This window comes from Erithacus rubecula, assembly GCF_903797595.1.
Source record: "Erithacus rubecula genome assembly, chromosome: 5".
Classification (NCBI taxonomy): Eukaryota; Metazoa; Chordata; class Aves; order Passeriformes; family Muscicapidae; genus Erithacus; species Erithacus rubecula.
The window spans coordinates 40,866,305-40,889,206 of NC_136687.1; the positions used below are offsets into that span (position 1 = coordinate 40,866,305).

At 42.8% G+C, this 22,902-nt stretch overlaps 2 protein-coding genes across 3 annotated transcripts in view; one reads left to right on the top strand and one right to left on the bottom strand.

The window, feature by feature from the left end:
• LOC306801917 (uncharacterized protein) overlaps positions 1-17,349 on the bottom strand; it is a 33,333-nt gene extending 15,984 nt beyond the window's left edge. Inside the window, exons 1-2 of one of the 2 annotated variants that reach the window (XM_079305481.1) lie at positions 17,207-17,349; positions 12,126-15,300 (exon numbers count right to left, since the gene is read on the bottom strand). In XM_079305481.1, the coding sequence (XP_079161607.1) occupies positions 14,959-15,300; positions 17,207-17,287 (423 nt within the window). In that variant the 5' untranslated portion in view covers positions 17,288-17,349 and the 3' untranslated portion in view covers positions 12,126-14,958. Of the gene's footprint in view, positions 1-12,125; positions 15,301-17,206 lie in introns of those variants that run through there. The other variant, XR_013774219.1, reaches the window with a different exon arrangement.
• A 96-nt stretch (positions 17,350-17,445) lies between these two features.
• On the top strand, positions 17,446-21,113 carry SFRP2 (secreted frizzled related protein 2). Its single transcript, XM_079305475.1, has 3 exons — positions 17,446-18,120; positions 18,764-18,844; positions 20,236-21,113. Exons 1-3 carry the CDS (start codon positions 17,628-17,630, stop codon positions 20,538-20,540), a joined length of 879 nt encoding a protein of 292 aa, XP_079161601.1. The 5' UTR covers positions 17,446-17,627; the 3' UTR covers positions 20,541-21,113.
• The last annotated feature ends 1,789 nt before the right edge of the window (positions 21,114-22,902 follow it).

A 22,902-nucleotide genomic window follows, 5' to 3' on the forward strand; every position in this document is an offset into this window, starting at 1 on the left:
GAAACTCAACCCACATGCACAGCACACCAGTTTCAAATTCTAACCTCCAGGCCAGCCTATGAAGGAAAACCCAGAGTAGAAAGGGGCACTTGCAAAAAGAAAGGAGAAGACTGTCACCAACCTAAGAGTGATCCACTTATGGTTGAGGAGCACAGACACTCCCAACAACTTCAGAAAGACTGGGTGACAAACAGGAGCAGGCTTCTGTTTTTTGTATCCGATTTCCTAGTAAAAGTGTACCAAAAAAACCACAATAAAAACCTATACTCTCTCCTGCTAGGTAAAATCCTATTAAACAAGTAAAAAGATAACAGACTTCACTCTCCCTCACTGAAGCAAACTACTCTTAGACAAAGGGTTATTTTAGGTACCTCTGCTGAGGTTTTTGTTTTGAACAGACATTTGTTTTCAGGGAAGTCATACGTGAGTCAGAGTGCACCCTGAAATCTGATTTTACTCTTTAATGGTGGGCTTGGGCATCTGGAGTGTGTACGAGCAGCACCTAGCCTCCAGTTCAGCTTGTAAAGCTTTTTGTGGGGGTTAGTGACTTTCCCAGTATTTTTCATGTTAGAATAAATTAGGTGTACATGGAAGGTAGAAATACATATGAATGAAATGAAAAGTTGGGCTAAAAATAGTACTACAATTGCATTGTTCATAGTGAAGGAAAGGAAACCTGGGGGAGGGAAATAAATATATTTAACAGCTGTCTCAATATAATGTCAGATTTATTCAAGATTTCTAAAACAGTCTTTGACAAGCCTTGACTCATTGGGTAAGACTGGAAAGGGTATTGAGGGTGGACTATTTCTTGGGATTTATAAAAGACCGCTGTGACTAGTTTGAAAAATCTGCTTACAAGTGCAGTAAATTAAAACAGAAGCCTACATAAGACTTGTACCTTAGAGACAAAAGGCTTAAAGCCTCTTCAGTCTGAATCACCCAAGTGTGGTTTGCAAAGGGAAATTGGTTTCAAGAACTTCTGCTAGCCAGAGATGTATTCTCCAGTATTTAGAAGAATTTTCTATTAGCACACTTTGGAAACTAAACCCTAGACTCATGCAGCTATATCATGCTTCCAAAGGCATGGCACTTAGTCTCTGTATCAAAAATTGCAGAAATTATCAGTGGTTCACAGCTCACACTGGATCATATAGTAGTCTCATGTATCAAAAAGCTTGCATGGTGTATACAGCAACCTCTACGCAATTGCAACTTAAAAAACATTCAATTTTGCATGTGCAGAAGAGTAGAAAATGAAACCATGTGCATGTGATAAAAGATGGGCATGTTATCCTTCCCATTAGCTCTGAGAGATAATTGCACAAATTTTCACATAAAATTTGAACATTACTTAATTCATCAACAGAGCCTTGCACAGGCTGTACCACAAAGAAAGCACTCCAAACATCTTCACAGGAAGTGAAAACCCACAGCTAGAGGTGCTCTGCATAAGAAGTGTGTTAGTTTCAAAATCGAAGAGAAATCAGATTCTGATCTTCCTTAAAACCCTGGTTTTCTCTCTTCCTTCAGGCAGATACATGCCTCTACAGAGTCCAAGAAATTACTGAGCAAAGGTTCACTTCTACTCTCACAGCTGTCTCCAAGCCCCATGAGTAAATCAATATAGGCAGCTCCTTTGGCTTCTACCAAAAGGTCTGCAGAGGCACGTGATCTACACCAAATAGTTTTGGAAAGGCATTACACGTTTAATGTGAAGCTCTAGCATCAGTTTGGATGTCCAGCACAAGTGGACACACAGAAGGGACACTTTTTGAAATGAGACATAAAATTTGAGATTAGGTCTAAAATCCTTTACTTTTGATCCACTAGGGCATGGAAGAGTAATAGCTAGTGGCATCTTACTAAAGACAGTTTGGGGGAAATGGCATCTCATGGAATATGTTTTGCTTGCCATTACCACTTCGTGATGCTAGCTGGTGATTTGTAGAAAACCCACCTCAAATGATATATGGGAATTCAGGAGCCAAAACTCTCCCAGGAGAGTGACCTCCCAGACTATATGATGTCCATATAGCCTTTGTGTCACCATGCAAATTTAAGGGATTGAAATCCAGCCTCCCAGAGACTTCTGTGCAGCATTGTAACACCCCTTTTCAGCGATGGGGATTTATTAGGTGTTGTTTGTGGAGGAATGACCGGGAATAGAGCAGCTGATATTCTTGATGAAGGCTTGACAACTCTTCTTTGTATAAAAGAATAGTTAATACACTCTGCATATAACAGCCAAGAAGGCTAAGGCAAAGCACCGAAGAAAAAGGAAGTAACTGCCCACAAAAAAATAAAAACTTAACAAGCAAGAGAGGGATCTGAGACTTTCAGCCTCTTCATCATCTCCTGTTACACAGGTCAAAACAGAACACCATGTTTGGCCATTTCTTGTCTGACGCGACTATTGCTATTGAAATTAAATATTTTCTTGGGTACTTCTGCTCCCATTTGCCTTGTACAACTACAGTCAAAAATATTTCTGTATTAAACCTTGGAATAAAAGGTCCCTGTTCAGTAGAGACTCCTCCCTTACTCCACAGAAACTACCCAAGATATCACTTCCAAACTTGAGGGGCTATGATTGCCTATAGCAATTTCTCCCCTTCTTCTGTGTCAGTTAAAATAAAGCAGCCTGATTTTGAATTCCCGCCCACGTCCATATAAACCTAACTTCAAATCAGCACAGCTCCCACCAGATAAGAACTGATGGAAAATGCAAAGTGCCTTTTATCTGCTAGACTTCCTACCCACTGAGCTGAGACAACGGCTCAATTATTCCAGTGCTGTGTTCTTCCTGGGCCGAAAAAGAATAGTAAGCTGAGATCTCATCAATTACTCCAGCTCCTGTTGCTCCTGCACAAAAAATTGTTATGACAACAGGACGCTGAAACTCAGGTTTATTGTAACCAAACAGAGGGATTCCAAAAGTCTGGAATATTCTTGCAACGAAAAAGCTGATGAATTACAGAAGGAAAAAAAAATATGTCACTTATTTAGCTTTTTGATTTTCTTTGGTTCATTGCTAGGACAAGCAAACAAATCTTAAAAGAAAAGAAATAAATAAAAAAAGCAAACGGTAATGTAATTATTGTTTCTATATTTCATACAGTAGTGATGTCTTTTATGCCAGCACACTGTCTCTCCCTTGACCTTCCTACCTCAAATCCCTAGATGTAACCCTGATTTTTGAAAGAAGTGGGGCTTAGGCAGTGCTAGAGAAAGTGTCCCATGTTCCTCTCTTTTTCCCTACTGGCTAATGGCATTAACATTTGACAGAAGGGTAGCCGCCAAGGGACTATATTTCTGAATGAAGATTGCCAGCTAAGCAGTGGACAGAAAGACAAAGCATTGCTCCCACAGCTAACAGCAGTTGCCAGAACATCCACACTCTCTAGGAAGAGAGAGAGCAGAGGAGACTAGTGATGGTGTGCAATCCACAACCTGGGATTACAGCTGTGGATGTAGGACACTTGGTAGAAAGACAGGTTACACTGCTCAGGAACAGGATCACTGTACATGATTGCAATAAAATTTTCCCTTTCCCCCCTGGCAAAAGAGAAAAGAAACACTTCTGAAGATGCGCTGTAATGGAAGAATACATGCCTTATGGCTGTGCAAAATGGCAAGAAAACAGTTTCTGAATCCAACCTTTTTTCTATGTGTGTGTGTGCGCTTGCTCATGCCTGCACACACAGCCAGAACACTCACCCAGAACCCAAACGTGTGCAAGCACGCAGAATGTTCACTCACACAGGGGAACAGTTAAACACAGCAACCATTGCAAGTATATCTACAGACAAAACCTGGGATTTCCAGCAAAGCTTGAGAAATTCACTGTAATAAAAAAGGGCTCCTCACAGTAAAGCACTTAAAGAATGGCAGATTTTATCCAAGGAATGCCATTACCCAGGGGAGCTGGGGGATTTGGCCAGAGCATACAGAATAAACAAATGGCCTGAAGATTTGTCAGGGTAAGGACTGCATTCGGCACAATAAGGTTGCATCTCCTCTGAAATCTTATATATTTAATTCCCAAAGTAGATGAATCTGCAATATTTTTCGATACTTTAAAAGCAATAATTTTGTAAGATTAACCTAATTTCTGAAAACTATTGTACCCTCCCAGTATTTTTACAGCCATGTTCTCCTCTCAGGTCCAATAGCAAAAAATGAACACCTTTCATTTTAATGTAATTTCATTATTCATTACCTTCTTACATACAAACCAGGGAACATTGCAAAACCTAACAAGATACAACAATAATTTTCTGTTTCAATGGCTATGACATTGGCTACCTTCTAGAAATCACCTTTTCATTTTCCCTTATAACCCATAATTTGAAGTATTTGCAACTCCTCTTTGTCTTGAATAAAATATATTATTTACACCATGTTTTCTATTCTGAGATCTTAGAATTCCTCCTGGATTACATTGCTTGTGTCAGACTCTGCTGGAGCATCTATTTCTGATTACAGTCTGGCAAAATAAGTCATAGAAAATTGGAATTCCAAGGAAAAGAACATTTCATGTTTCGTCATGTTGTTATTATGAGAAAGGCAGGCTTTTAGCTTGATTGTTTTATTTTTATCAAGGGATGCTTAGCACAATGTTTTATGTGCTCCTGCAATATGAGCCTGTGTACTCATGGTGTTCCAAAACCTCAAAACCCACAGTCAATTATACTGCTTCAGAATGGTGACTCTAGAATCCTTACCACCAGCTTCTCCAGCAGAGGTACTGCTGGCTCCATCTGTCCCACACAGCCATATTCCTTGTGGCTTTGAAAACTCACTGACTCTCAGAATGCCTGAGGTTGGAAGAGACCTCTGGGCATCACCTGGTCCAACTCCGCTGATCAGTGACAAAGTCAGTTCCCCAGGACCATGACCAGTTAGGAGTTTAATATCTCTAAAGATGGAGAATCCACAACAACCTCTCTGAGCAAACTGTCAGTGCTTGATCACCCTCACACTGGAAAAGGTTTATATTTTATTCAGACAGCACCTCCTATGCTTCAGTTTTTGTCCATTGTTTTTGGTTCTGTCAGTGAGCACCACTGGTAAAAACCTGACTTCATCCTCTTTTCACCTTCCGTTCATTCCGTTCAACATTTATAAATGTTGCTAAGACCCTCCCAAAACCTCTCTTCTCCAGGCTGAACAGTCCCAGTTCCCTCAACCCTTTCTCATAGGAGGAATGCTCTGATCTTTTTATCATCTTTGTGGCCTTCTCAGGGGGGCTCTCTGGTAAATTCGTATCTTGCTTTTATTGGGGAGCCCAAAACTCAACACAGCACTTCAGGCCTCACTGGTACTGAGTAGAGGGGCAGGATCATCTCCCTCCACCTGCTGGCTACCTCTCTCCTAAAGCCCAGGGTACTTGTTTGCCTTCCTTACCACAGCTGTGTACTGCTGGTCCTGGATTTGCCAGGATGCCCAGGTCCCAGGATACCTCCAGATGGTCAATCCCCATCATGCACTGGTGCCCAAAGTTGTTTGTCCTCAAGTGCAGGCCTTTGCATTTCGCTTTCATGAACATCATGTGATTGTTATGGCCCATTTCTCCAGCTTATTGAGGTCTCTTTGAATGACAGCATAACCATCTGGTCTCTCTCACTCCAGAGTTTTGTGTCACCTAAGATGATGACACATTTTATTTCAAACTTGATGAGGGTGCACTCTGTATCAGTGATCAGGTCATTAATGAAGAGGTTAAACAGAATTGGCCCCAGAGAAGACCTGTATGAGGAAGACATTGAGAACCTCAGGTATTTGTGTCCTTTGTCAGCAAGTCCTTTGCCCCATTCAGAAGCAGAACCACATTTTTCCTTGTCTCCCGTTTACTGCCGATGTACCTGTAATAGCCCTTCCTTTCATGTCCTTTGTCAGGTTCAACTCCAAGTAGGTTTTGGAATTCCTAATCCCATCCCTGCATGCTTGGACATCATCTTTGTGTGCCTCCTGAGTTACCTGTCCCTGATTTTACCTTATGCATGCTACCTATTGTGTTTGAATTTAGCTAAAAGCAACTTGTTCTTCAGTGCAGGCCTCTTAGCAGGAAACCAAGCTGCTTTTGTGTCCTCCCAAACCAGGACACTTTGCTTAGTTTTCCTGCTCAGGATGAACTTGTAACATTCCTGGAAGCATTTCTGTGCAATGGTTTTTCAGTGGAATGTTTTTTCCATGAAATACAAGGAAAATAAAACCCGAATCAGGAAAAAGCTTCTCTCTATACGGTCAAGCCCATCCCCCCTTTTCCCAGTAATTTCATCTGTAGGCTAAAGAGCACCTATCAGGGATAGGGAGAGGAGGACATCCAAATTTGGATCAGAAGCCAATTTTATTGAGTATGCAAAGAATTTATATTGGGGTTTTTCTTGTATGGCATTTACATAGAGTTCTATTTTTGTAACCAATTTCCCTTGGTTACACATTCTTCATGACATGTCACCTGGTAACATTATCTTATCACAAAGGTTCACAAAATGTTTCTTGGTCACTTCTTGCACAGGGAGCACTTATCTTGTGTTTGTCTGTCCCATGGTTTTTGCTCGATTAGCCTAAAATATCAGGCCCATTTATTAGCTCCATTGTACTTACTCTCTGTTTTATTCCCTATAGGCATTATATTCCCAATAATTATGACTACATTTAAACTGAAATCAATATATGGTAAGTCACAATCTGGGATATCGAAATTTATACCTTCAAAAACACAGCTTCATTTATAAATGCCTGGCTGGAAGATATTTTGTGCTTAAGTTCCCAGTCATCGCAAAAATACTGCAGTGCATACAACACCCTCCTCCAAAGGAATATATGTTTGCAAATACTGAACAGCATCCCTCATAATGAACTGCCAATTTAGAGAAGGGAATAACTTTTAAAAAACAGTCCTGATTTGGTAGCCACAAATGGGGATAGAGCTGTACTTGTTAATGCCATCACAGTAAATCAAGCCCTTTTTTTAATTTATGCAAATCTAACCAAAAAACTAATACATAGCTATGCATTTCTATCACCTCCAATTTCAGCATGAACAAAAGAGTAAAGTAACTGATGAGTGTCAAGGAAATAACAGGTATACCACCTCTTCTCACCACATGCAAAATCAACTGCATGATATTACCAGTGAGTGACCCCAGTTCAAATATTCATTATGGTGTGTAAATCCTCTTAAAACAGTTCCAAAAATAGAGCCAAAGTAGTCAGAATTTGTCCCCTCCTTATGAAATTAAAAAAAAAAAAGGAAAAAAAAAAAGAAAGAAAAAAAACCACTAAAAAAGTCCTAAGTGTATTTTAAAATAATATATATTTTAAATAATATATTTCAAAATACTTAACTGCAAGGAGCAAGATGCCAACCTCCTTCATAGGCAGAAGATGTATTGTTCTACAAGGTCACTACTGAAAAGTTTTACTTTATCTGTGAACATTTGTACAGCCAAACCTTAGCCTTGCTTAGACTGGTGACAGAGCTGAGCATCCCTGTGTGCTGGGCTAAATAATGAGCTACGTTTCAGAGCTCATTGCTGGGCCTTGGAGTATTAGTGGACAGACTCTGAAAATGTGAAAACCCCCTTTGCTAGAAAACAAAACTTACACAGATAGTTGCAACAATTTGTTTGAAATCTCACTGAATTAAGCAAAGCTGAAAATGGAAGAATTTTTTTCCCAGCCCTGTACCTCTTTCATAGAGCCACCCTTCTGCTTTCCCAGAACAGGACAAGGTAAAGAGGGAGCATATACACACACTGCTGTAAAGCAGAGAAAAGTAACTAGGAACCAGCATTGCTAAATAAGTGCAATTTCATTCATCTGCTTAATATATGAGGCAAATCTGAAGGGAAACCTCAAGAAACTGCTCAACAATTATCATTCTCTACAAGCAAATAGCCAAAGGAAAATCTACTCAAGCATAAGATGAATATTCACAGATATGTTGCAGATACAGGTAATAATGCTAATAGGTCTTCTACTACTATAAATAGGTGAGAGATGCCATATGCTTCTGTCCCTTCTTCAAAAAATTAAGAAACAAAAAACATCCAAAATTCAGAGACATATCCCGAAAATAACAGCAGGCGTCTCAAATATGTGACTAGCCCCTATGGCTATAGCACAGCTATGTGTTTCATAGCTTTAGAGAACTAAAGCTGTTACCTGCACACATTCTAAATGCACAGCCAGCATTAATGACACAGGCCATCTAGGAAGGATTAAGGATTAGTTATCATTTCAACCCAATGAAAGAAGATCTATATTTCTCTTTTAGACATGTAATTCACAGGAGAATCATGCTTGCCAACACTCTGAGAAAATAATCTTTCAGAATTCTTGCAAACCCACTGTGTTATGATTTCATCTCATGAAATACAACACCTTTGCATTAAACCTCATAAAACTAAATCCTGCTGGATCTCTTCCAGGCTCAGAGAATAAACAGTTATATCAGTGATGCCTATATCAGTAAAATCTGGCCCACTGTCATATGGCATATTCCATTTACAGAGGGGAGCAGGTCTGCAAAGAGCTAATTCACTTTGCTATTACAAAATCCTCACATATAATGAACTTCTCACATAATTGTTCTAAAAAATAATTCAACAAGAAGAAGAAGAAAAAATGTTTTGAAAGTCATAATACATATTTATTTATACTAGGTTTCAGGGGGGGGTTGTTAACCTTTCCCTTCCTTCCCCTTAATGAAATGCATCGCAGAACTGCTCTGGTTTTCAGTGAGCAGGAGCAGGTTTAGTAGTCTAGGGCCAAAGCAAAGGGGGGAAATTTGTTGTCAAAAGAGTTCAAAAGCACAGAAGAATATATCTAATAAGTTTAAATCATGAGCAAAGCATTATTATTCTCCCTTTGTTGTCAGAAGTGCCACTCAAATTCCTTTCAGTCCTGCCAGTCTGGCCCAGAGCATGAGTAAGGAAGACATCCAAATAATCAGTACAATTACACCAGGCAACACAGATCTGATGCTCAAACCCTCCTCAGAATCTAAATGCAAATGTCTTCCATAGAGATGGCTACTGGTGTATGGCCTCAGAACAAAGGCAGTTTTCTATGTGATTAAGAATCTTCTCCATTTCCCACGTAGAACTGTGCTTCAATACCCTGGTCTGGGCAGAGGTCTGCACATCTTTATGTGGAAACTGAAGTTGCAGACCAATATATGCAGATGTCACACATTCCTTCCATCTTGCCTATCAGTTATCTGGCTAATTACATCTCAGGCTAACCACAACCAGGTCCACAGCACAAGAAGAGGAGCCAAGGGGTATGAATGCTAGCCCTTCTTAGCAGGGCCTGAATTCTCCTAAGGTTCTCCTTTTCATTTTCTCCATTCTGACCACAGCATTCTGGATTTTAGTAGCTACAGCTGGAGGATGATACTTCTACAGTAAAAGGGAGAGGTTAACAGTGCTATAACTTGCCCATGTCCAATGACAATAAGCAGAGGGAGAAATCCCAAAACGTGGTCAGGCAGGAGCCAACACAGAATCAACCAAGGTTCCTTGGGAATTGTTAGGAGATCACTTTTGAAGTGGCAGAAGAGAAACATCCCTGTTAAGATGGTTGACTAGATGTCAAAACATTAGAACAAGGTCACCAATCCCATCACCAGAATTAATGAGGAGGGGATGTGTGTGGAGGGCAGTAGATTTTACCTCCAAACTCCCTGTCAAGCAGAAGACTATGCAGGACATCTTCAGTAGCCAGACATCACAATCCCAGTCTTTCCCTGGGTGGGGAAGGCTGATGCCCTAGGAATGCTCTCCACAGATTCATGGTTCTCTTGACCAGTGACTTCTGTCAGAGAACAGCTTGAATACATAGGTGTCAGAATTACAAACACAGGAGGGTGGGAGGAGAGAATGGCAGGTCTTTACAGGCTTGACTGTGATTACATGGTCTAACTTTGCTCTAACTTTGAAGTGCCTAATGACCCCAGCCCACAGCTAGCTGCTCTTACAAGCAGCACACCCAGGCAGACTGTGCAACGCCGTGCAGGTGAAGCCAGAGTCCACAGGGGCAAATCATCATGAGGGAAAGAGAAACAAAACACATGTGACAGCACACCAGGGTAATGGAAACTGGTATTAACATTCTTAAGGGCTTACCCTGATATTTCAACATAACTTCATCATTTTCAACCAAACCAAGTGAAGATAAAGTAACATGGTTTCAGCTTTTTCATCTTTTTCAGCATAAACTCTTTCAACTGCCAGATGTGTAACTCTGTACACTAAGTAGCAAAGGATACATGTCTGTAAACCATAGCAACTTTTATTTTTAATACTTATAAAACTACTCAAAACAACATGATTTCACTAATTATTCACAGATATAAATATTAATTCTAAACTGACCCTGACACACTTTCTGCTACAACTTTACTTACAGGATCTAAACAAACCTTTTTTGCTGTGAAGTCTTCTAAGGAAAGAAGTACTGCCCAAGCAAACCAGAGAAGTACATTCTCATGTTTATTCCAAAAAATGAAGTTTTCCCTGCAGAAAGTAAGTCAACCCAAACCAACCACTACATATTAATTGGGAACATGGGATGCAGCACACTCTCTTCCCTCAAACTAGCAGCTCCAACCAGAACAAAAGACAACCAACTATTTGGGTAGAAGGCAGCTAAGATTAATTAGTCCCACAGTCAACAGAGAGCTGGAAATACTGAAAATATAGAAACTTACAGAAACAAATTAATAATTTGAAGTATGAAAATCCACCAAAAAAATAAATAAATGGGCTAGATAGTTCTAAAACTTACCTCAGCTTATATTACAAGTATGAATTTGCATGTACTGAGAAAGGAAAAATACATGTGGAGAAGAGCATATTTATAATATATTTCAAACAGGAGTTTATTTACAAGACTCTTCAGCTTTACTTTTCTGTGCCAGGGTCAGGAAGGTAAAACTGTACAATTTTAGCCTGGAACCAGAATAGTAGATGAAAGAAGAAATTGAAGATCTTAAGCAAAAGTTTAAAATGTATTCCTTGAATCCAAGTTAAATGTAAGTAGCTTGCTTTTTCTCAATTACTTGTGAACTTGTGAAAACTGCAAATATAATTCCAATACATCACAAGCCATGTCATGCAGACTGCCTCTGGATCACCTACTTCAAATTTCTGGATTTTTTAAAATTATTTGGAAATACCAACTCTAGAGTCTGCAGATATCTTTAAATTACTGATTATGTGTCTTCTAGTTTGATTATTTGAATCACTGTGCAATGTAACTCCAATGCAATACAGAGGCTTACTGACATCACTGTTTCATTGCTTTATTTTAAATAGCATATCTTTGGATAACAGGTTCTCTTGATTTTGCTTTTAAAATGCTTTACTACAAATTATTATTTTAAAATAATTTGCCTTTAGGGTGTCCAAACCTTGAGGCCATTAGATTAACTATCACAAATCTGACCATTTCCCTGCAAGAAGCAATTAGTTCTGAAAGTGAGTTTCTATATCTGCCTCGCTCACACACTCATTTACAGCTGTTTTCTCTGTTAAGCACTGCAGAAACAGAGCAGTCAGTGGCTATTTTTTCCCATGATTCTGCAGATTTACATGACCCCTGCATACAGATCCACACCAAAGCTCACCAATGTCCACAGCTTCAGACAGTACTCAGGAAAGTACTAATGACAACTTCGGACACAAATGGCCAAAACTTGCTGAAGTCCTAACAGGAATTAAAATTTGGAGCTAGACCCCTCATGACAGTAACAAAGCAACTTACACAGTGACCAATGATGGCAGTATTTCTGTCCCCTGTCACCCAGCCCAAATGGAGGCAGCAATTCTCCTTTCTCCCCACCTGAGGCATCCATGCCCCACACAGAACCCAGGCATTTCAGTATAAACACCCTGCCCATTTGTATGGCTCACAGCGTGGGGCCCCACTCTCTGCTCAAGGTGCTAGCTACTACCAGGCTGCAAATAGCAGCTAGGGAGAAAGAAAGGAAAGATTTATTACAATGCAGCTTTTCAAATAAAATACACTACGAAGGCCAGGTACCATGCAATTATAGTCCTCCAGGGCATGGTTCTGGTACCTTTGCTCTCCAGCACTTAGATTAGATAAACAGTAAAGGGAATGCTGATTTCAAACAGAAATTCTGCATGAGCAAAAATGTTCACAACAAAAACTGTAGCCAGATATAGATACATATCTGATGAATTTGAAGAATCGTAACTTACTGAAGTACTAACATACAAATAAATCTGGATTTTTATGTACACGTGTGTGTGTGTGTGCATAATACAACATCTAAGCACCTATATTAACAATTCATATAAATGGAGAGCACAAAGCAACATTAAAAAGCAGAGGCTTGGAATAATATTTGATAATGTTCCTACATAACCCATTCCAAACCGGGGAGGAAAAGAAAAAAAATTAAAGATACTAAATGCAGGGAGACTATTGAGGGAATGGCCACTAAAATTAAAATAGAAGTGAAAACCTAGAAAACTCTCTGCGACTTGGTTTCATTTCCATTTGAAAGTAATCAGCCTCAATTTGATCTTTCCTTTCCATGATACCAAACCTTGACTAAAGATGGCCTGGAGCTCCAGTCCCCAGACAGAGTTTCTAGAGAAGAAAGGCAGCGAGCAGAAACACAGAGCATTGTATTTCTAGGAGGAAGATCTACTGGGCAAAGGAAAACAGGACATAGTGTGCACAAGTGCCACCAAGAGGTCCTTCTGCCATTGCCCAAGGAAGACTTTTCCTCTGTGCTGCTCAGGCAAATCCTCAACACTTTTCAAGCATTCTCACTGCTGCATTTTCAGTGAGCATTCCAAATGGAAAGCAAAGAAAACTATAACTTATTTTTAAAGGTTCCTTCCAGAAAAGAGGGAGGAAGATAGGAAGATATATATATACAGCAAGTGCATTTTTTGACAATGGAACTTTAAAATTTTGTAGCAACAGAAAACAACATTGCTGCCCAGACCAGAAAATGTTAAATTCCACATTATCTTCCACTGAAACAGCATCAGGAGGGATCTTCTGCTAATCTGCCTCACATCAAAATCTATGCAATTATGTATTTTTTCCTGTCAAATTCAACTATGAGATTCAAATAGTAATAATATTTTTATAGTGTGATAGAAATGGTTGGAGACCATTTCTAAAGGTAAGCAAAAATTTGCTTCAGATGTTTTCATCGTGGTCAGAAATCCAATTTTGTCCTCATCACTGCCATTTCATGAGCTGAAGAGAATGAGCTAAAAAGTCACAGATTTTTTTTCCGCTACAATGTTAAGGGCAAGTCCTCAAGCTCCAGTTTTTTGCTTAGAAATCCCCTGATGTCAGTATTCCCCTAATCTGCTCGGACTGGCTCCTCTCACAGTCAGTGGGCTGGACTCAGTTCGGGTGTGAAAGCATCACCTAGACATTTGGGGAAGGTGGGTGCTTTGTGCCAGGTAAGGCTTGGTTGCCCTCCATGCATCCATGCCTCCCTTTGCAAATTATTGCTCTCAAAGTGGCAAATCATCCATCCTAGGTCTCACCATCTCCCATGAAGGGAAACCAATCTGTGGGCTGCCCAGGAGCTGAAAGCTCGATGTTTACTCCAGGAAGGGGAGCGAGGTTGAGACACAGCCTTGAATTAAGCCTTCCAGGTGAGGGTGCAGGCATCCCAGAGAGGTCTCAGGAGTGTCAGACTGAAAGTCACCTGGATAAACCCAGAATCTGGAGATAGATTTGGGCTAAATGGTCTCTAGAGGTTCCCTCCAGCCATAGTTATCTCATGATTCTACAACCCAAAAGGACAATGGCACCTTCAGGTCAGCGACAAAGGAATGTAAGGCCCAGGCTGGAGAAGCCATCAGTGATGGAGGCTTTTGCCTCAGAGCTCATCACATCACCAAAGCCTCATAGGGTCAGGGGAAGGGAGAAGCAAAGAGGGTCCCACATACAGTACATAGCCAGTAAGGGACGGAGCAATGTCAAAGCAGAAGATATGGAAAAATATGACACAGATTAACAAATTCATACTCTTTATTGCTGCCTGTATTAAAGAAAAATGTCTTGCCTATTCTTTAGCAGACAAGCAAGTACCAATAAATTTTCCCTTTTCCACATCTCGGCTTTCAGGACTGGTCAGAAAAATGTACAAAAGTTCGTAGTTCTTATCAAGGCTTGAAAACAAGGGGAAGCAGCACCGTGACTTTGACTTAGAGGGTACAGAACAGGTGTACTCCTTAGAACACACTGCTACACTGAACTCCATGCAAGTTCCAAGGACTCCAGTTGTTTTCCCCATAATTCATTCATTTTCACTACCATCCATCAGGTGACTGTGGGTTGGGGATAACTGGAGCAGAGGCCTTTCTTACAAGGCAGCTCATTCTCTCACCTAACTCCCAAGATTTAAGGTGATTTAAGCACTTGAGGATTAAAGGCATTTTAACAGCTTATACAGATTTAAACATCTAAAGTTTAAAGGCTTATGCTTATAGGTTTATGCTACTTTAAAGTAGCTTAGCTATCCATAGCACTTGATGAAAAAAGGCTCAAAAAGCCTGTGCTGCCTTTAAAGCAATTTTAAAAACACCTTAACACATTAAAAAAAACCAAAAACAACTAACAACAAAAAAAAAGCTCAAACAAAAACAACAATAAAAACAAACAAAAAAACCCACAAAACCACCAAAAAATCCCCGACAGGTGTACCTTAAAACCAACCTCATTGTATTTTAGGGGTGCAGTCCTGCTTGCCCCCTATAAGGTCGGACCAGGTCGCCCAAAAGCCTCTAACCCGATGGCCTTCGATGGCGGTGGATCCCAGCACCTCACCAGGCAGCCGCGGGCCCCGCACCTACGCTGGAGAGCCGGGACGGGGCAGGGGCCCGCAGAGTTGGACTCCCTGGGGGGCAAAGGGGCGGCTGCACTCCTTAGTTCCGTTCCCAATCAAGAGTGAGACTGGGGATGTTTATTGGCCCAAGCGCGTGCCGCGGGACACCCCTCAGCTATCCCCGGGCTGTGCCGGGCACGTACCCGCGGCTGGCCCCGATGTGTGCCCCCGGCAGCGGGGGCAGTGGCACCGGGCAGCCAGAACAGCCCCGCTCCGCTGCTGCGCCGGGGCGGCGGGGCGAGCACCATCTGCTCCCTGGGAAGGTCATGGGTCACGGTAAAAGGGCACTGCTGCCCCGCAGCCGCGGAGAACAGCACTGGGGTCCGCAGGCTAGGAACGCCGTGCCCGAGCTGGCAGCCAGGAGCGCTGAAGGCAGCCTCGCCCTCTGGCGCTTTTACCTGCGAGGGATCGCAAGGTATCAGAGCGAGAACATCAATGATTGCTCGGGTCTACAGGCGTGGGCTGGTTTTGTTTACGTGCTCTCAGGTCATTCAAACTTTAGGAACAAATGAGTTCATCGGGATCATTAAAAACGGAAATAATAAGGTCTCAATAAAACCTTGTTTCAAATCAAATTTAGTCTAGGAAAACATGTGGGTTTTCTGCTTATTTCCTGTGGGCTGGGAACAAACAAGCAAACAATTCTGGTGAAATAATGAGCACATTTCTGTCAGAAGTGTCTCATCCTCCACCACAGAGGATGGTTGTCATCTCTAGTCTAGACAGTCTGCTCACATATGGGTCTTTGATTCCACATAGCCTAGCTAGCTGCATCCATGGAAAGTAGTGTACAGGAAATTTATGGAGCAGGCAAATTTTCTTTCGATTGTGCTGAAATCCACCTAAGGGGATAACAATGACTCCAAAAAATGAGAAGCAGTGAAAAAAAAATAAAAAAAAAAATTAAAAAAGGGAAAGAAGAACAAACAACAGACTTGTCCATTTTACAAAGACCTGGTGAAATGCCTGACCATTCAGGGTAAGAACAGACCTGTTGGTAGATTTCCTTCCACTGAAGAGGAGCTTGGGGACAGAGGCTTGTAGAACCAGCACTAGGAGCTGGAAGGGACATTCTTGGCAAGTGACAAAGGCTACAGCCTCTGGTACCTGGCAAAATATGCTTAAAATGGGCACCATAAGCCATCAGTGGGGCTCAGTCCTATGAAAGCAACTGAGGCCAGCATCTTACATGTGCTCTGTTTAAATGGCAAGAATATGGGGAGCTGTAAGAAACAAACTTTTTTTAAGCCTTACCACAAGTGATACTAGACATTCAGGATATTTAGGTATCAAACAACTTCAAGAGAGAAGCTGGCCTATAGGGAGATTACATTAATCAGCTTGGCCCACTGGAAGGGATCTTGAAATCTCTGAAAGAGCAAGCACTAACTTCACCATGTGACAGCAGCCTGCCTGGGGCAGCACTGCAGCGATTCCAGCATGGCAGACCTGTGCCTTCCTGGTGGGAATGCTGCAGGTCCCATCTCTTTCCTATGCCACAAGCAATGAGTCACATCTCTGGGAAGCCCAGTGGGGAAACTGGATGTACACAGATCCTGGAATTTACAGAAGTCATCATGGCTGAGGCCAGGTCCCCATAAAACATCTCCATAAGGAGAAATATTCAGTAGCTGATTAATGAATGTGGTTTACCACAAAATGATACTACACAGGCCTACTCTTTTCAATAATAACCCCATAAATAATATTACTAAAAATCAAAAAATTATCCAAAGCACACTGAAGCTGAGTTGTGATCCTGGTGCCTTGCCTGTTGTCTTCCCCTTGGTGTTAAATCAACACAAACACAATTCTTTAAGGGAGTTTCTAGGTGAAGACAGGAGTGAAGTGAAAGGGATGTGCCCATGCTGTGTGGAGCCAGGGCCGCGCTTTTGGCCTCAGAAAAACGTGCTAGTATGCCGAAAGCACTTGGATTCTTCCACTCGGGGAAATCCCCACCGGCAGTCGGAGGCAATCCAGGGGCTGTAGGGCCCGGGTCCGCCGCAGGGCCCAATCCCAGCAGGGGAGAGCCTGCAGGACGGGCTGGGGGGCAGCGGGAGTGGGGCCGGGAGTGCCGGCAGTCCCCAGTTGCTGCCTGCGGCTCCCGCCCCGACTGAATCCTGCCAGCAGGAGGGGCGGAGGCGCCAGACACCCTCCGAGAGATGAGGGCCGCATCATCCTTTGCCTGGGAACCGGCCGGGCCCCATCTCCAGTTCGCTGGCAGAGAAAACCTCAAACGTGAGCAGGGGGTGCCGAGGGGAGCGGGGGCAGCTCCCCAGCAGCTGAGCCACAGGCAAAGCTCACCTCCAGCTCCGCGCGGGCCGGGGCGGCTCCGCGCCCCCTGCCCAGCGCAGGAGCTCCTCGGGGTTCTTTGTTCGCCGGCATCTTTCCCTCCTTCTCCGTGCTTGCACGGTAATGTTCCTTGCATGGATTTCCTGCCAAAAGGCAATCCCTCTGAGCAAAAGCAGACCGAGAAAGTAGTGACCAATCCTTTCTGGATGGCTGTCACCAGGCTCCTCCCAGTCCCCGCTCCCCCTGCTATTTGCATACAAAAAATCCAGAAAACTCCCGTTTGCCCCAGCATCTCGCTCAGACTCTCCGTCTCCTCCTGGCAGCTAGAGCCCGGGCTAGGAGACACTGCCTGCGGCTGAGGTAGAGTCGCGCCGCCCGCCCCGTCACCCCGGCCCCCCGAGCTTTTCACCAGACCCCCCCTCCGCGCCCCAAAATGCAGCGCCGCCTCTGCGCCCTGATCCTGCTGGCGTCCCAGTGCATGGGCTCGGCCGCCGGGCTCTTCCCCTTCGGGGAGCCCGACTTCTCTTACAAGCGCTCCAACTGCAAGCCCATCCCCGCCCCGATGCTTCTGTGCCGGGGCATCGAGTACCAGAGCATGCGGCTGCCCAACCTGTTGGGGCATGAGACGGTGCAGGAGGTGCTGGAGCAAGCGTCTACCTGGATCCCGCTGGTGCAGAAGCAGTGCCACCCCGACACCAGGAAGTTCCTCTGCTCCCTCTTTGCCCCCGTCTGCATCGACGACCTGGACGAGATCATCCAGCCCTGCCACTCGCTCTGCGAGGAAGTGAAGGAGAGCTGCGCCCCGGTGATGTCCGCTTTCGGTTTCCCCTGGCCCGACATGCTAGACTGCAGCCGCTTCCCCAAGGACAACGACCTCTGCATCCCGCTGGCCAGCAGCGACCACATCCTCCCCGTCACCAGGGAAGGTAAGAGGGAGTGGCTGGGTCGTCGCGGACCGGCAGCATCTGCCCCCGATGAGGCACCCCGACGGGGGTCCATCCGCGGCTTTCTACGGGGGAGCGAAGGCGTCTGCCTTGAGTTACAGCACACCCGGTGCTCCGGGACGGGGGGGACCGGGGAGGTGATCGCAGACCAGGCTCAGTGAGGCTTTTCCCAGGGGCCCGGGGAAACCGCAGGTACCGTCGGGGAGCTGTCACTGGAACGCACCCATCTCCATCCTCAAAGTCTGGGATTCGGTACTGGACCCGCGCGGCAATCCAGAGGGTTTGCTCGCCCTGTACAAGAGCCGTCGCTGTAGCGCGGAGCTAGGGTGCTCTGTGTCGTGTTTCAACCTCCCTCCCCACTCCCCTTGTACTTTTTTAGCCTTTTTTACCCATCAAAACAAAAACTTTTGGTTGAGGCGTGACCTTACAAGCCCATCGTATCCCCTGTAGCGTATCTGCTGCAGGGTAAGGCACCACAAAGTGCTCGGGCAGCTCTGGGGCTGGGGGGAGAAGGAACAAGCTCTGGGGTGAAGGGGTGGAAAGCTGACATTTCCCAAAGGGTTCCCACTCCACCTGCTGTTTCTTTCTCCCCGAGTCTAATGGGGACTGCTGCTTGCATTTCCAGCACCCAAGGTCTGTGATGCCTGCAAAAATAAAAATGAAGATGATAATGACATTGTGGAAAACCTCTGCAAAAACGACTTTGGTAAGTGGAAGCAGAGTTTCTTGCTTGAAACTTGAGAGTCGAGGATCAGGTACAGCTCCCAGTGGAATCAGTAAGAGATGTGCCTGAATAAAGGCAGGGCTTGGACCATTGGGTAGTGAAACATAAAATTCCACCTCAGAGTAAAAAGTACCCCTTTTTATCATTCTTTTCTGTTTACTGTTCTGAAGTGGTGCTCTTTTATGTTTGTTGCCGGCAAACCCAACAGAAAGTAAAATGGAAAGGAAAAAAAAAAGAGAGAATCTTTCAAGCAGACTATTGCCTGGGGAGAAGTAGAGCAAAGCTTCATTTAGATGTTTGAGACAGAGCTGCATGACCAATCTCAGCATATCATAAGAAAGACTCTCTCTGCAGATTAAGAATGAAACTCTATATATCATTTGACAGAGAAGGTAATGCACAGACAATTGGGGATAAAAACTTAATGGGAAGATCTGGGGTTAGAAGAGGACAAGAAAGCCCCTTCAACACAGACAACTGAAGGACACATTATCCATGCATTAGCATTTCAAGAGCTAAAGGGAATAAGGAGGAGAATCCTTTAACAATAGGTCAGTGTTTAATACCTGGAAACAGATTTGTAGTATAAGTATCTACAACCATTCAAAAGTCTTTCTTTAAAAAAGAAAACAAAACACCACCCAAAATCTGAAACCGTGATTGTGGTACATAATTGCTAAAACAATCAATAGTTTTGGCCTGGCAAATTGCACTCAGATAAATCCTCCCAAAGCAAAATATGCCCCACAGCTTCTTACAGAGCCCTGTATCCCCCTCCTAGCTATTTTACCAAATCGAATGCAGCTGTTGGACCAATTTGCCCTCCATGGGATCTTTTCTTTCAAAAAAACAATACATGTGAAATATCATTTCCTTATAGGTTTGCCTAAAATCCTCTCCAGCCTAATAAATTAAGTGTAGAAGTTTTGAGCTGCAACAGGGATCAGGTTTCAGATTAGGTCTAGGTACTTTCCTTCCCACCTCCCCTTTAAACACTACTTCCAGGAAGGCTGTCCTCTCCCAGTAAAAGAAAAAAAAATTGTGCTCTGCTTAGTGTAGCAAACGGTCCCTCTCTGCTGCAAAAAGGAGAAACGCTGGAAAAAAATAATTTAGAGAGGAAGGGAAAAGAGGGGGAGGGGAAGGAGGAGAAAAATCCAAAAAGCCTCAAGCCTAAGGTTGATTCAAACTGAAATGACTTGCATGCCCTTTGTGGCTTTAGAAATGGAGCCACCTGCTGCCTCTTCTGTCAGCCCTGACAGTTTAATTAGCAATAGAGCACCTCCCTCCCCAGGTCCTCTTTATGTGCACTAATGGGAAAGAAACCTCTCAATCTCTCCCCCTGTCCCCACTTCCCCCTCCCTTCACTCTATTAGCCTTGAAGATAAAAGTGAAGGAGATTGCCTACATCAATGGGGATACCAAGATCACCCCTGAAACAAAGAGCAAAACTATCTACAAGCTGAATGGGATAACAGAAAGAGATCTGAGGAAGATAGTGCTCTGGCTCAAAGGTGGCCTCCAGTGTACCTGCGATGAGATGAACGACATCAATGTCCCCTACTTGGTGATGGGGCAGAAGCAAGCTGGGGAACTCGTGATCACTTCGCTGAAGCGGTGGCAGAAAGGCCAGCGGGCTTTCAAGCGTTTCTCCCGCAGTATCCGCAAACTGCAGTGTTAGTGGCTTTGTCTCTGGCTGTCCTCCAGCAGCCGCCCCTGTCCCAAGCTCTCTGAGCCTCCAGCGCCTTCCTGCTTTGGCCCCTGTGAGCCTCGAGATGCCGTGGGCATAAGACACAGTGACCCCTGTCCCAGAGGGGAAGAACTCCTCCGTGTTTGTACATAGGGTAAAATGTAATAAAAAAAAAAAAAAAGACTATTTTTGGGAAGTATTAAAGTATCTTGCTTAAAACTCGGGGGTTTTTTATGATTGCAAATGTGATTTTGGTCAGAGGTTTTTCTCTCTGTTTCAGTAATGCTGGTTCATTTATATTGCTGCTTCTCTGTATGCGTGCATGTTTGTTGTGCCACAGCAGGAGTCACCGAGAAAACCAAGCCTATGGCTGGCCTGTCACTGCAAGCATGGCACTTCCGCTGAGGTGACACAGCTTCCCACCTGTCTTAACACTATAAAAGTCACGTTACAACTCTTGCATGTGATACATAGGCACCAGTAAGAGTATATTAATTATTCTCACATTTTATTTACCTAAAGTCTGAGCACTTCTCTCTCAGAAAAAAAAACCAAAAAAACAAACCACAAAAAAAACCCCAAACAAACAAACAAACAAAAAAGAACAAGTTTTGGAGCTGGTTGATCTGAATGCAACTTCCTTTTTTTTCTTTATTATTTTAAAAATTAAACCATCTGTAGCCTAACTGTAATATACGTAGTGGTTAATCTGAAAGAGTTGTAAAATATTGCTTTAATTAACCTTGTAAATACTCCAGATAAATGTTATATTCTTGTATATAAACTTTACATCATAGTTTACTCATTGTCTCTGTCTGTATTCACTTTAATCCATTTTGGGAGAACTGGGAGAAAGATGTCCAACTGGACTTTGTCATGGCAAAGCAGAATTTGCCATTCTACCCTAAGTAGCTGGTAGAAAAGCACAAGGAAGCCTCTAGTGCTGCAATCAGAAAATCTGTAGTGGATCTCATTTTCCCAAAGATGAGTCCACAAGACACAGGACTTAGGTTCAGTCAGCTCATTTTAATATGTGTCTGTTGAGCTCTAGGAGATGAGACTTCTTTTCTGTGGCTCCTTTGTTCAACTGCTTGCATCTTCTCATCTTCTCAAAGGATTTTCCTGGCATGGAATTGCAATGAGACCACTGTCTTAAAAATTAGAACCATCTTTCCATTTCTTGAAAAAGACATATTTAGGAGAAAAATGTCATTTGCAACTTGCAATTCAGAATAATGATAAAGCAAGGCGCTTTAATGTGTGTATGTACACTCACTATTCTTACTGAGAAAGAAAATAAAATCTACCTAATAGTGTAACTAAATGAATTATTTTCACAATTTTCTTGCAAATGTTTTCTCATGAGGAGTATTACCTGAATTTTATTGTACTTACCCTGAAAATAAGTCTTGATTCCTGGTGCTGTTACACATAGAAAATTCTTCTTAGCTTCACTGACAGGATGAGCAGTCCCATATTCCCAAGAACCATTTTATGTTAACTCTTCACTGACAGAATACAAATCCAACACTGGACTTTTCTGTAAAGTAAAAAATAAAAACAAAAATTAAAAAAAAAAAGAACCCAAAAAACCCCACATTATTTTCATTAATTTAGTATTATTTTTCATCATCAGGATCAAAATACAAAAGATAAAGATCCAGCATGTATGTTGTTTTAGAAAAGTTAGTTATTGGCCCTCTCCCACAGTCTTAATGCCTTCACTACACCTGGTAAACAGTGGTAGAATGCCATGCAAGAAAAGAGAAATCCTCACAAATATCCTCAAAAATACAAGAATAAAAGAAAAATTAAGGGGAAAAAAGGTAACAATCACTAAATAAAATACCCATTTCAAACTGGCTCTTAATTGATTTGTGAAATTGTATCTGTATTTAAAGGCCAATACCTTGATGAAATGTCATTAAAACCATTATTCTGAATGTACCTGACTTGCCAGGAAACAAATTTGGCTCTTTTCATAACACCAGCATTCTGTCCATCATCTTACAGACCCATTTGCTTTCAGGTGTTTTATCACTCTACCCATTCTGCTCAGCATATGATGTAATGCCAGAATTTGATGTAAAGCCTTGGGTTTAGAGAGAACAAGCTCACAGATACAGAGAAGCTGCTTGAAGAATCTGCAGAAAACGTGTGTGTGCCCCTTGGAAGAAAGTGTTTTGAAGAGGCAGTTGTTGCAATGCAGTCACTGGGAACTGAGAATGGAAGGCCAAGACTGTTGCATAGAGCCTGCATTACAGATATGTAGTTGTCCTACAGCAGCCATAAAATGATCTTAATAAGCTGTCCTAGAAGGAAGCAGTACTGATGCTGATGAGGACAGACAGGT

What these genes read in the sequence shown, in the direction of transcription:
- SFRP2 (XM_079305475.1), top strand. Translation starts at nt 17,628, where the DNA reads ATGCAGCGCCGCCTCTGCGCCCTGATCCTGCTGGCGTCCCAGTGCATG. An exon ending in CCTCCCCGTCACCAGGGAAG is followed by an intron (nt 18,121 to 18,763) that starts GTAAGAGGGAGT and finishes TTGCATTTCCAG; the next exon opens with CACCCAAGGTCTGTGATGCC. An exon ending in CCTCTGCAAAAACGACTTTG is followed by an intron (nt 18,845 to 20,235) that starts GTAAGTGGAAGC and finishes TCACTCTATTAG; the next exon opens with CCTTGAAGATAAAAGTGAAG.